Source organism: Megalobrama amblycephala, linkage group LG17 (genome assembly GCF_018812025.1).
Source record: "Megalobrama amblycephala isolate DHTTF-2021 linkage group LG17, ASM1881202v1, whole genome shotgun sequence".
NCBI classification, from domain to species: domain Eukaryota; kingdom Metazoa; phylum Chordata; class Actinopteri; order Cypriniformes; family Xenocyprididae; genus Megalobrama; species Megalobrama amblycephala.
The window spans coordinates 24,438,598-24,452,694 of record NC_063060.1 but is presented as its reverse complement, the minus strand read 5'-3'; the positions used below and the strand labels follow the sequence as shown (position 1 = coordinate 24,452,694).

The 14,097-nt window shown below is 34.6% G+C and overlaps 1 protein-coding gene across 4 annotated transcripts in view; it reads right to left on the bottom strand.

Annotated features, from left to right (window-relative positions):
• Positions 1 to 5,139: 5,139 nt before the first annotated feature.
• sgip1b (SH3GL interacting endocytic adaptor 1b) overlaps positions 5,140 to 14,097 on the bottom strand; it is a 39,051-nt gene continuing 30,093 nt past the window's right edge. For all 4 annotated transcript variants that reach the window (XM_048163970.1, XM_048163969.1, XM_048163971.1 and 1 more), the window contains 5 exons: positions 12,231 to 12,363; positions 11,228 to 11,430; positions 11,077 to 11,141; positions 7,578 to 7,742; positions 5,140 to 6,443 (listed from right to left, as the gene is read on the bottom strand). In XM_048163970.1, coding sequence (XP_048019927.1) covers positions 6,421 to 6,443; positions 7,578 to 7,742; positions 11,077 to 11,141; positions 11,228 to 11,430; positions 12,231 to 12,363 — 589 coding nt within the window. In that variant the 3' untranslated portion in view covers positions 5,140 to 6,420. The remainder of the gene's footprint in view (positions 6,444 to 7,577; positions 7,743 to 11,076; positions 11,142 to 11,227; positions 11,431 to 12,230; positions 12,364 to 14,097) is intronic.

The following is a 14,097-nucleotide window of genomic DNA, read 5'->3' as shown; positions in this document are numbered from 1 at the left end:
ATACATATATTGGGCATCAGGCTCTGGGTGGCATATCCTGCCAGCGATATTACTAATTCTATGGCGAACATATGTTTAGATTATGTAATGCTCAGGGATGGGCAGTATTTATGATACATGCATTTCAAATACGTATTTCAAATACAAAATAGTATTTTGTAATTTGTATTTGATAGGGTTGATGAAAATGGCTTTGTATTTCGTATCAAAATACTTTAGTGTTTTGTATTTTTGTAGTTTTAAAAATACTATAAAATACTTTGTAAGAAGTCTACATAACGACATCATAAAAAATGCGGCCTCTGATTGGTGCTTACTCAGTGGTTTGCCTGCCCCAGACTTGTTGAGTTCAGAACAGATGTTAAGTTTTGGTGTTTGTTTTAATAGCCTAGGCAAGTGGTTCCCAAACTTTTTTGCTTGGAGTACCCCCTGAAGGGATTACCATCCTTCTGCGTACTCCCTCTCTTCCATTTCGACTGCAGTCACACCTTTTCCATTAAGGGACAATATTTGCCCCCTAAATTGATTTTCCAGTGAATTTTTTTACCTTTATGAATAATTTTATATAAAAAATAATGTTTTAAATAAAAAATGTTCAATAGAGAAATATGCAATGATGGTAAAACTAAGTAAAACTTTTAAATATTAAACTAAAACCGCCAGCAGGTGGCAGCAAGTCACTGTTTTTATGAGTGAGTCATCGAGTCATTCATTCAGTAACGAAGTAAGTGGCTGTGAATGAATCATTGAATCATTGACTCTCACGATTCGTTCAAAGCCGCAGAATTGTTCGCGAAACACAGACGTGTGTTGTAGTTCTGCTGTGGTTTTCGTTAGAACTATTATTTCATTGCAAAATACAGTAAATAGGCTACTACTGTGTTTAAAATGTATGTTTTATTTTTTGACCTGTTATAATGTCACGTTTGCGGTCATGTAGATATTTGGGAACAATTGCATTCTTGCTCGTTATCAATATTAAATACAAGAACTCACACAAGGTATGTTTTTGTATCGAAGAAAGTTTGAGTCTTAAATCGATATCAATCCACTATCTGTGTCTATATTTGTGAATAGGTGCCATCAGTTGTCTTCTTATGAATGACTTGTTTGTCATTGAGTCAGTGTTGCTGAGGCAAAGTAGGCCCTTTGTTACCAAACACCAAATAACTAAATTAGGATACAATTATGAGTCATTTGCAAACTGTTAAACATTAAACTGTGGGTTACTTTAAAACTAACCTTCATCTGGGAGATCACAAGGATATGCGAATATTTGATCTGTTAAAGCCACAATATGTTAAATTTTCGTCGCTTATTCGGTCGCTTTTCCTTGTTTTTCTGGAATCATGGGATGTGTTGTCTTCACATCTACAGCCGGTGGAAAAGAATCGGGATGGGACTCAGTCAGAAATCATGTTTATGGATGAGAGTATTAACGTTACTGTAGTATGAAGCAGATCAGGGCCGAGTGATGTTGGAGCTGAACGAGACCGCTGGAGCGATTGATAATGAGAGACGAACGTGACATATGTCTCGAGAGTAGTTGAACTTTTATTATGCCACAGCTGCCGGTCTAGCGTATGTGGGGTAACGCAGCGCTGTTTATTCATATTAGATAAATTTGTGTTGAAAGTTGTTATAATGCTACTCTGCGTTCGTTCGGCGGTGCTATGAGACACTTGTTGCACACTGCAGTAAGCTAGATCAATATTAGTCATGGTAAAACATGGTACTCGCTGTAAATCAAGAAAACGAGATTTAAACAAGCAGCTATATAACATGATTAGTTTTCTTTGGTGTTTCCATGGTTTCTACAAAATAAAACCAGAAATCGAGGGTAATGCTGGTATGATGTCATTAATAGGTGACGCACGGACACAGCCCGTGTCCTGGTTAAAATTGCTCATTTCTCTGGATTTAAACATTCTTGGAAACATTTGGGATAATGTAAGTACACAAGTCAACAAAATATAATAGCATTGATCAAGTGGTTTTTGGATATTTTAATACATTAATATTTTAATATATTTAATTGTACTCAGGCAGAGAAAAGCTATCAAACATTGTTCACTTAATCAACTGAGTCAGTGTAATGGTGAAGGGATAGATCAAATAGGCCAATTGATGGAAGTTTTGCGATGAAATGTCATGCTCCCTTGTAAAAGTATTTTATAGTATTTTTAAAATACAAAAATACAGTAGTTTATTTTGATACATAGTGTGGCGGCTGTATTTTGTAGTTTATTTTGATACACTTAAAATGAAAGTATTTTATTTTAAAATACATTGTAATGTTTTTTGCCCAACCCTGGTAATGCTGACTTTGCTTGGTCATGTACACGTGACCTACTGTTTATAAGCAAAAATTATTTATATTGTTTATATTTCGTATTAATCAAATAATAAAACAATGCTGCCTTCCTGTGGTCAAATTGCAAAAGCTTTTATGTTGAACACAGTTCATATTATACACTATTTGATAAAATGTGGATTTTGTTCATGAATTCAAAGGAAACAAAACTAAACAATAGTTTATGTATTTCTATTAAACTCATATACTTCTAAAATCTAAGAATATATACACTGGTAATTTTATCCCTGCAACAAGAAATACAAAGTTCTTGCAAGAGGTTTAGTTGAAGTGTATTTGCATATATTGTGTTAATGACAATGACTACCAAGAAGCATAGAATGTTAAACATGAATTTCTTGATTTTATTTCCAAGACATTACATTATTTTCACTTTTGATATATTTAGCATTTTCAGTCTCTATATTCTCTTAAAATCTGGGGAGAGTTTATTCTATGCATGAAATGTTTGCATATTCCATTTTCTGAACAATGAATGAACAAGATGCAAGTTAGCTGACAAACACAATACCACAACATCAGTGGGATAAAAAGTAATAAATACATATTTTATAAAATGAGAGATGGATCATGTTTTAACTAGAATGAACCATCCGCAAGCAGCAGCTGTCTATCAATCCCTCCGTTTTTAAGGTCAGGTAAGGCCTCCAAACCACTGAAATAAAGTAAACTTAATTAACGGCAGAAATAATGTATCACTTAACTAAAACCAGATTAGCCAAAGCACATAACTGAAGGTTATCCAGGAACATCATGTATATTCCCAAACTATATCTCTATGACTAGAGATATTTGAGGCTTTTCTAGTGAAAGTTTCTACACACTTGGATGGAAAATCTCACAGTTTTAAAGGCAATGATCCACATTTTATGAGCCTTGTGACAAAGTCTCAGCAAACAAAAAACATAGAAAAAGATGAGCATTTCCTTACTTACCAAAATATGTGAGCTGACAACACAATACAGTAAAGGAAGCGATAAATGAAAGGATGTGATAAATGTTCTTCTGTACTAGTCCAATAAAATGCTGTTTCTTTCCCTTTTTTGAACAATAAAACAGTCTAGCGATTGTTTGGAATCCATTACAAACCACAGAACTAGGCATAAAATAAATTACATGAATTTTAAACATTAATAAATAAAAATAAAGTGCCACCATGAACTGTAAATACTAACAATAAACTGACATGAAATCTGTTCTATGACGAGACATAGAAATCATATCCATTTGGATACATGTTTAACAATTTCTATCTTACATTTTTACACATTATCTTTAAATATTGCTACAGTACAATGTTTTGGGAAAATAAAATCCACATTGTGGAAAACCAAAAGGAAAATAGGTTATATTTGACCAATTCCTTAAATGCATTTCACCTTAAGGAATTCTGCATCCCTGACGCAAATGGAGTTTAATTTTCCTAAAATGTCTAAATAAATAAATGATTTAAAAAAAAAAAAAAAGTAGGCATCACTTTTTGCATTAATTATGAATGTCATAGTCATATCCATGTTTAAGCACTTCATTTAACAAAAGGGCTAAAGGCCAACTAGTCAGCGATGCATCCCAACATGCCTTCACCAATAACATCAAATCAACATTAACACTGACGTAAGAGGCATTTTAAAATGATCCGGAACAGAATATTTTGTGTGGAAGCATGTCTCTGTATTTCTCATCATTTTACATTAAGGGTTATTTCACTAACATTAGTTGATGGTTTAGGCACCATGAACTAATAATGAACAAAATTTTTTACACCATTATTAATCTAGGTATGATTAATATGTTAATTCATAAATTTACTTTTATAGTTAATTCATATTTGTTCATAATACATTAATGTTATTTTTTCTGCTCACAATGTTTGGGGTCAGTAAGATTTTTTAATGGTTTTGAAAGAAGTCTCTTATGCTCATCAAGGCTACATTTATTTGATCAAAAATATAGTAAAAACTGTAATATTGTGAAATTTTGTTACAATTTAAAAGAAATCTTTTCTATTTGAATATATTTTAAAATGTAATTTATTCCTGTGATGTCAAAGCTGAATTTTCAGCATCATTACTCCAGTCTTCAGTGTCACATAATCCTTCAGAAATCATTCAAATATGCTGATTTGCTGCTTAAGAAACATTTATTATTATTATTATTATTATTATTATTATTATTATTATTATTATCATCAATTGAAAACAGTTTTGTGTGTTGCTTAATATTTTTGTGGAAACCATGATCATTTTTTTAGGATTATTTGATGAATAGACAGTTCAAAAGAACAGCATTTATTTGAAATAGAAATCACAACATAAATGTCTTTACTGTCATTTTTGGTCAATTTAATACGGAAGAGGATTAGGGCCAAGCAATAATAAAAAAATAAAACCATCTCGAGATTAAAGTTGTTAAATTTCGAGAAAAAAGTCGAGATAAAATGTTGAGAATAAAGTCATTAAATTACGAGAAAAAAGTTGTTAAATTATGAGAACAAATTCATAATTTAACAAATTTGTTCTCGTAATTTAACGACTTTTTTCTCGTACATTAATGAGTTTATTCTCAACATTTTATCTCGACTTTTTTTCCTTGAAATTTAACGACTTTTTTTCTCATAATTTAACAAATTTGTTCTCATAATCTAACAACTTTTTTCTCATAATTTAATGACTTTATTCTCAACATTCTCAACAGTTTTTTCTCGTACTTTAATGAGTTTATTCTCAACATTTTATTTTGACTTTTTTCTCGAAATTTAACAACTTTAATCTCGAGATGGTTTTATTTTTTTATTATTGCTTGGCCCTAATCCTCTTCTATAATTTAATGCATCCTTGCTGAATAAAAGTATTAATTTCTTTAAAAAAATAAATCTTATTTATTACTTCTTTTGAATGGTAGCGTATATACAGAAATTACCATTAACCTAGATTAAAAAAGGCTGTAACAATATTGTTGTTAGTTCATGATATACCTAAAGCCCGGGACACACCAAGCCGATGTCAAAGAAATAGTGGCAACGAAAGCCGACTGTGTTGTCGCCTCACAGACAAACAGCTGCACTTGAACACACCAAAAGGACTACTAGCGACTGTTAACTAGCACGTGCATTCTGCGCCTGCGTGTAAGGAAATAACTGTCTGTATCAGCAGGTGTCAATAGTCTATTTTCATCATTCAAAAAGGGAAACCGAAAACAGGACTGCAGATATAATGTTCAAATTGTAAACAAAGCAGCGCTTGCTTACCATTTTGAAGATCAATCACGCTGATCCCTTTCTTCATTCAAGTCGGCTCATGTTATTATGAAAATTTTAGCGCATTGGAATGCATGGGTAAGATGATCTAACAGCCTTCTGCCTGTACCGTCTCAACTTCTTTGCTCACGTTCATCACTTTTGCTTTTATTCTCGTTCACTAAGCTGAACAGCCAATCAGAGTTCTCTCACATCGACGGCACTGATGCTGCTTCAACATGCGGAATCGCTTCATTGCTCGATGGCCGATTATCGCCTAGTTGTGTCTCGGGCTTAATACATCAACTAATGTTAACAAACTGAATCTCATTGTAAAGCGTTATCTGTAGCATTGTTTGGGAATTGAGACTTCATGTTAGTTAAATCAAATCGTTTAGAATCTGTCAAAATAACTAAAAGAAAACCAAACACTGCTGACATGTGTGTTCCTAAATGTGAACCCTGGTATCATTACATTGTAATGTCACTAGGAGTGTTTGGTTTGGGTCAAAGAGAGAATGTGCAATAAGTGAAAAAGGAAACTGCCTTCTGCAAGAACCCAGCGGAAAAAGTCCACGTATTGCATTTGTCCTGAAGTTTTATCATATACACACAAAATATTTGCTAATATTCACATACACACACCCACAGAACGCACTGATGATATTCTACACCAGACATTATAAGTGAGATTTTGAGTGTTGTACTTCTGGAATTTTGATAAAAACATTTTTGAAAGTCTTTGTAGTGCCAAAAGAGCATCCTAACGTCCCACTCACAGCCCATCCAGTAGGTTGTCGCTGCGGCCAGGTCAGTTGTCTGCCAGATATTTACCTGTGGAATACAAAAACAGCAAATTTGTAAATCAGACTCTGTATAAAAATAAACTCACGCTTTATCTAGTTAACCCTGGGTCATTCTAAACCCAGGGCAAACGGAATCCTGGGTTTTCTTGCTTCACGTTTCACACTGCTCATAAATTTACCAAGGGTTAACAATTAGTCCTTGGTATTTATAAACTGCCATTTCAAACTACATTCCTAAATCCTGGGTTAATGGCCTTAATTGAATATTTGTGGTTTCAGCGTCATTGATTAAACAAGCGCAGCACGTGACTTGTTTATGTAAAAGCTCTAATTTATACTTTGCCCTTATTATACTTTGCCAATTGTACTATCAATTTTTTTCCCCCACACATACTATCAATTTTTTTCCCCGCAAAAACTAGACTGGGTAAACCCAGCCTGATCTGCCGGCGATTTGATTTCGCCCAGCAATTCAGTCTGGAAACCCATACATTAATTTCTACTGCGTCTGTTACACTTTTGCGGGAACCAATCACAGACTGGCTTTATCCACCTTGCTCGCTATTGGCGGGTATAACACGATGACGATAGAGAAGCGACGGCAAGCACGACCGTCAGTCCAATTCCTTTTAACCTCTCGACGATGCTGAATGACTTCTTTAGTTTAGCAAACAAATCGCTCGAGTGGGTGTAAATGCCACTCACTTTCATGTTTTCTTTTTGCACAACCTGCAAAAATCGCTCAATGCCATTGCTGCTTCTGCAAACCGCTGATCAATGCTACAAACCAATACAAACTAAACCTGTCTGGAGTTTTCGCGTCGCTCTGCAAAGTACGTCACCCGGATCGTTGATCTGATCGGTTGAAGGACTATCCAATTGCGTGAATAATGCTCGTTGATCACGCCTCTTGTGCAGTAGAAAATACATACAGACTCTTCAGACCAATGTTCAATTTTAAATTGAGCTTGGTCTGGTGATTGCCAGACAACGCGAAAACCATAAATAACCCGTGTAAAAGCGGTGTTAATCCTGCATCTAAATACCCATAATTACCCCTTTACCTGGGGTTAAGAACAATGATAATCCAGGGTTACGAGCAGTGTGAAAAGCCCTTTTTGCTTCTTTGCAAGTGAACAAGGATATTTCTTAAAAGACGTACCTGCAGAAAACCTTTTTTTAACCAAGGATAGTCTGTAGCCTGAACCTACAAGTTGAAAATCACAGCCAGACAGAGTGCTGCCCTCACTGGTGAACTGCACTGCCAGCTGCGATGGTCTACTGGGACCCTCGGCTAACTGGAAGCGAGCCAGGAGAGCGCCAACCCCTGGCACACAGACACAAAATGACAGAACAACATTACAGATATATATATATATATATATATATTCTACCAGAATGTTTATTCACACTGTACATTTGTTAACACTCGTATTTGCAAATTTATGATGTTAATAACAATGACTACAGCACACTTATTAACTGGATTTGTGGAAATGATGCAGCATACGTGTGCGCTGGTCTTTTTAAAAAACAAATATCATCTCTTCAACATTCCAGTTAACTCATCATTTAACCGTTTCCCTCAGACGGTGCAATGAAGTTTCTATAACTGTAAAAAGTGCCTAGGCAAGCACTGAGTTTATGATTCGTTGTTTGTTGCCAAGCAACTAATTTCAGTAGATTATATTTCTTAATCCATTTGAACATTACAGCACACCATACAGACTGCTGCAGGGATGGCGTACTGGATTATTGTAGACCAACCCGGAAGTCAGCATCACCCTGGAACCATTTTCATTTTTGGGTGAACTATCCCTTTAAGTTTCTTACAGTTCTTTCAGTTTTTATTTATAATCTGCAAGTTGGAAAGTTTGAGTTAGAATAGTTTGTAAGAGCGCAATAAGCGTATAAACACACCCAGGCTGTGAAAGCAGACTAGTGAGTAGACGAGTTTTCCTGTTTGGTGTGATAACGTTTAATGTCCTATAGACATCCTCTGTAGTCCCATTTGTAAGCAACCGTCTTTTTCAAGACAAGTAAAAGCTTTCTGATTTTCTGATCTCTTTTTTTTTTATTACTGATGTATTTTAGGTTTTAGAATAAAACATGAAAATATCATGAGCTTGTGTTAACCACAAACCCTATTCAAAAAGCTTGTCTTAAACACACACCAAAAAACCCACTGAAAAAATGCTAACTTGTTTCCAGGTTTTAGGACTCATTCCCGTAGCACTCTATACCTATACCACTGCAATTCATGTGCCATGAAACTTCCTGTACCCTCACAGAATTCCTTCGTCAAAAATGCCTGATCATTAACAGTGTTACATAGTTAAAGCTTTTCTTGACCTGTTAATTCTATGCTAAGCTAGTTGGCTAAGAAACAAAGGCTTACAAAGGTAATATAATATGATGTGCAATTCAAAATACAATTATTAAAGGTGCTAAAGAGGATGTTTTGTTTTATACATTTTTGCAATATTACTTGAAACTGTCTTTACTAACTGATAAAAGACTATTTATTAGGTGCACTGAAAGGAATAATATTAATATACATCATCTGTGCACGAGGTAGGGCCTTAAAAACATCAGCCAATCGCGTAAACAATTGGCCCTCTGGCTTGTCAATCACTGCCATGACGTTCCTTGTGAGAGACGAGCGCGGCTGCACTCTCCAGTAACTTTCCACACTCCACAGGCGCCGCATGCAATGTTTTTGTCAGGAGACAGGAATAACAACTGCATATTATGAGTTACCTGTGGTGAGTTCGACATAATGAATCCACTAACACAACACAGCGAATGCCGGTGGTAAACACTCGTGTTCCAATACTCGTGCACGAGTTTTGGGAGGCGTTCCCTCGAAATTCTTACGCATACGCTCATTTAAAAAACTCAGTAACAGTCTTTGGTTTCTCAGTCGACGAAAAGATTGGATCCTCTTTAGCACCTTTAACAGGTTCATGATTATGAATAAATACACAAAGCAATATTTTCACCTTACAAATTTCAGATTTTCACCTTTTGCAGAACACAGAAGAAGATTGGACTCCATGACATTTATAAAAATATCTTATTCTGTCCCACAGAAGAAACAAAGTCATACAGGTTTAGAACAACATAAGGGTGAGTAAATGATGACAGAATTCTTAATTTTTTTTAATCCTATAAGCATTATGCAAGAAAGCCCTTTTGAAATTTGGTTTCAAATATCATAAGGGTTTGTCTAGAAATACATTGATTAACTCGAAAGAAAAACAGTAAAAAGATAATTTCCATTTTCAGTTTTGCTTTAGCTTTCACTCATCAGCATTTATGCCTCTGCAATGAACAGAGATGTTTCATATGCTCAGCTTGAAGAAAGAAAAGCAACTCGGACAGCCTTTCAGCAATGATCTGAGTATCATGTAGCTGCGGTTAATGCCGTTTATATTCAACATTTTTGTTTTTTATTTCGATTGAGAGCTGCCATAAAATCATGTATCTTGAATTGCATTTTATGTGCAGTGAAATAGTATTAATTTACTGCTGTTTATACAATAGTGTCACTGTATTTTAGTATTATTAAGCATTACTTTTTTCTTTTCTTTTTTTTACTATTTATTGATATGTTTAATTTTAAGTTTTCTATTTTCAGCTTTCCTTTAAATTTTAGCACTTTTTGTGCTTTTGTCATTTTTATTTTTTTTAATTTTTAAATATTTAAAAAATAATTTAAAAAATATTTAAAATTTTAAATATTTCTATATAGCTTTAATTTATTTTTATTTCAGTTTTAATTTGAATCATTTCAGAAGAAAACCAAGGCAATTAATTTCCTTTAAGTTTTTTAATTTAAGTTTTAATATTTATTTTAATATTTATATTTTATTTTTAATTCAGCTTTATTTCAATTAGCAGAAAAAAAAATTAATAGTTTTAGTTAAGAATAACAACTACGGAAGAGGATTAGGGCCAAGCAATAATAAAAAAATCCATCTTGATATAGATGACCATCTCGAGATTTAAGTTGTTAAATTTCGAGAAGAAACTCGTTAAATTTCGAGAAAAAAAGTCGAAATAAAATGTTGAGAATAAAGTCATTAAATTACGAGAAAAATTTAGTTGAATTATGAGAACAAATTCGTAATTTAACGACTTTGTTCTCGTAATTTAACGACTTTTTTTCTCATAATTTAATGACTTTATTCTCAACATTTTATCTTGACTTTTTTCTCGAAATTTAACGAGTTTTTTCTCGAAATTTAACAACTTTAATCTCGAGATGGTTTTATTTTTTATATTATTGCTTGGCCCTAATCCTCTTCCGTAAACAACAGTAGTTGTTATACAGTAGCTATTCTTTTGAATACCTTATATAGATTGTGTCAAATGTTGCATTGTTTATGATATATATCAGCTGCTATTGGATATTTGTACAAGCTCATTTTCCCTATTCTTCAGTTTTTTTTTTTTTTAAAGCTGCTATATAATCATATATGATCGCTAGCGTAATCAGAAGCTGCTAGTTGGGCTTTGTGAATCCTTTCCTTGAGTAATTCAATTTACTACTATTAGGACATTCTGCACATTGTACAGTTGCCAACATGAGCGAAACATTCTGGCAAATCTGTTAGAGGGCTTCCCTTCCAATCAGTTAATATCTAAAGGGCATTTACCTCCATTTTCAGACTTCTGTGAGAGCTCTGGGATCTTCCACGCAATTTTCTGCGTCTCTGGGTTCCTTAAAAAGCAAGGAATGAGCAAACATTACTATAAATGACCACACTGCTGTTAATTTGCAATGTGATTTTCTTGATAGTTCCTTACCAGGTGGCAGGTGGGAGCATGGCCTGCAGTTTAGTCACGCCGCCATCCACAGCTGCCATGAAGTGGATGTTGGTGAGTGGTGTGGGTGTGGGCATGGCCTCTGTGTTGTATTTATAGTCTATCCTGAGGTCTGTGCTGCTGGCATCACCACGCCAGCTCACCGCAAGGTTCAGCGGCGTGGACTGGATCCCTTGAGTGGACACCTGTAAGGACAAATCTCAAATATCACACACTATTACAGAAACATCAGAGAAGATGATCAGATTCATTTAAAGGGGTCATGACATGAGAAATCAAATTTGGCTTGATCTTTTTGACATATAAGAGATCTTTTTACCATTAAAACATCCTGTAAGTTTCATAGTTTGAAACATCCTCCTCATTATAAACAAAGCATTTATTTAATCAATCTCCAAAAATAGCTTGTTTGGATATTGAGGGATTTATAACACCACACACTTGTATATGACTGTTTAAACAGCTCATTTCTGTAGAGACTTCAGAAGGATTTCAGAGTCAGGGACAAGTGGATGGATTATATGTTTGTTTAGAAAATTTGACTGCAGACTGTTTTGTAAACAAGGCACAATGTAATGGAGAGTTTGCAAAGAAATTTTTGTTCACAGATGAAGCAGCCAACTCTACTGGTTCTGAGAGCAGCTACATCGCAAACTGTAAGCAAACGATTTCATAATGTTTGTCTGTAAATGATGGTTTTATATGGATAATGTTAGCCAATCATAACAGTGGCCGTTAACTAACAAGCCTTAAAGGAGCCGCCCCCTTAAAAATGGATCATTTCAGATAGAAGGTAAGAATGAGGGTTGAAAATAATCTTTTGTCCACATTTATATGTATTTAGTTTTTTTTGTGTGTGAAAAAAAACTTTATTAACATTATAGGTGAACCTCAAAAAATATATTAGAATAATAAAAAAATCCATGTCATGACCCCTCTAAATGATGTATTTACTAACAGATCATGTTTATATACAAAATCCCACCTGGTACTTCAGCATGTCCACGTTGTAATATGTGGCCTGTGGCCTCTGCTCAGCCACTTTCTTCAGGTGACTCAACAAGTTTGGCATATTTACCCAGAACTCCTTCAATTCACCTGTAGGTGGTGTGGTGTCACTGAAGGATGAAAATATTTAAAGTTCAAATAATGGCATCTCAAAAGGGCTTTAAAATGTTAGTCACGATTAGTGACCAAAAATGCTTTTTTTAAAAAAAATTTTTTTATTTCTTTAACCAAAGCAGATATCTAGAAAGCAGCGTAGTCAAAGGCTGTTATATAATGACACTGCACTTTAATGATAGCAAATAAAATGTACTGAAATGTGCTGAATTGAAATGAATTCAATTACACACAATATTTACACTTACTGCACAAAATATTACATTCACTATTTTATTTTTGGTGCACAAAAGTATTCTTGTCACTTTATAATACTAAAGTTGAACCACTGTAGTCACATGAACTGTTTTAAATGTTTTTAGTAGCTTTCTGGGCATTGAAAAAGGGAGTGATAAGGCCCCGGGATACTTCAAACGAAATCGAAGAACGAACTGATGTGACGTCATTTCGAACAAAATCAGGCCAAAACGAAGTTCGTTTTGTGTTCTTTTTGGAAGTTCGAAACGGCTTGCCAAAGCGAACTTTCAGGAAAAGTTCGTTCCAGCTGCAAAACCTTCGTACTACCATTGGTCAGTGACGATAACGTAATAGGAGGTGTGAGCTGAGGCTCCGCCTTCACTAGCGTGGGACGCGTCTTTCACTCATTTGATCTGTAGAGTATAATGAGGTAAGAGCTCTGCGGGTGAAAACATGAACACACTGGTCTGGATAGCCGCTTCATAGTACAAAATGAAGTTGTGCTTGTGATAAAATGAGGCACTAACACTGTTTTTCATGTTTGATACTGTAAAGCTGCTTGATTTTAAGCAATCCATTGAATAAAGTGCTATATGAAGATGTGACGTGAGTGCTAATTTGCTGAGGTCGAGCTAACATACCCATGTTGTTATGATCAGATGCTTTTCTTATGCTTTCTATAATAAATGCTTGCTGTTTTCTCATTTTTGTTGTGTTCATTTTGTTACTGAGAAGAAAGTGTACGTCACATATTTACATATTCATATAACCGTCGCTCTCAGCAGTGTGGGTGGCGTCAGATGGTTGTTTACAGTCGAAACAGAACTTCGTTTGAAGTATACTGGAGCCTTTATTGCTGCCGATGCAGGCCTCACTGAACCATCAGATTTTATCAAAAATATCTTAATTTGTGTTCCGAAGATGAACGAAGGTCTTACAGGTGTGGAACGACATGAGGGTGAGTAATTAATGACATAATTTTTTTTATTTTTGGGTGAACTAACCCTTTAACTTAGTGATTGCTCTCAGGATATGAAAAGATTTTCAACCAGCATAGCAAAAAATGTTTTTGAAGCAAATCACCTACCCTGCCTTTAAGTAACTGGTGATTATTTAGCAGTGTTATTTATTTTATTTTCAGTATTTTCTCCTTAAAACTGCAGTTTACCAAAGACAGTCTCAAAAATGCGGTTTGAAACCGCCACAGTTCTTTATGTCACAAACATGTTGTAACCGATCCCATCAACATGAGAGACGGACTTTAGCATATCATTAACTATGCGGGTCTCAAAAGAAGCCAGGTTATTCCAGTACATTTTTCTGTTGATATGAAAAACCTGGTACATTTAGCAATATAGCGGGTGAATTGAGTATATGTATATTACGATGTTATGATGAACTATATGCCTTTCTCCACTGACATTCTAAGTTGTTCAAAGAGTTTGTAAGGATGCTGATTTTTAGAAGGCAGCTGTCTGACTCTGAGATGGTGA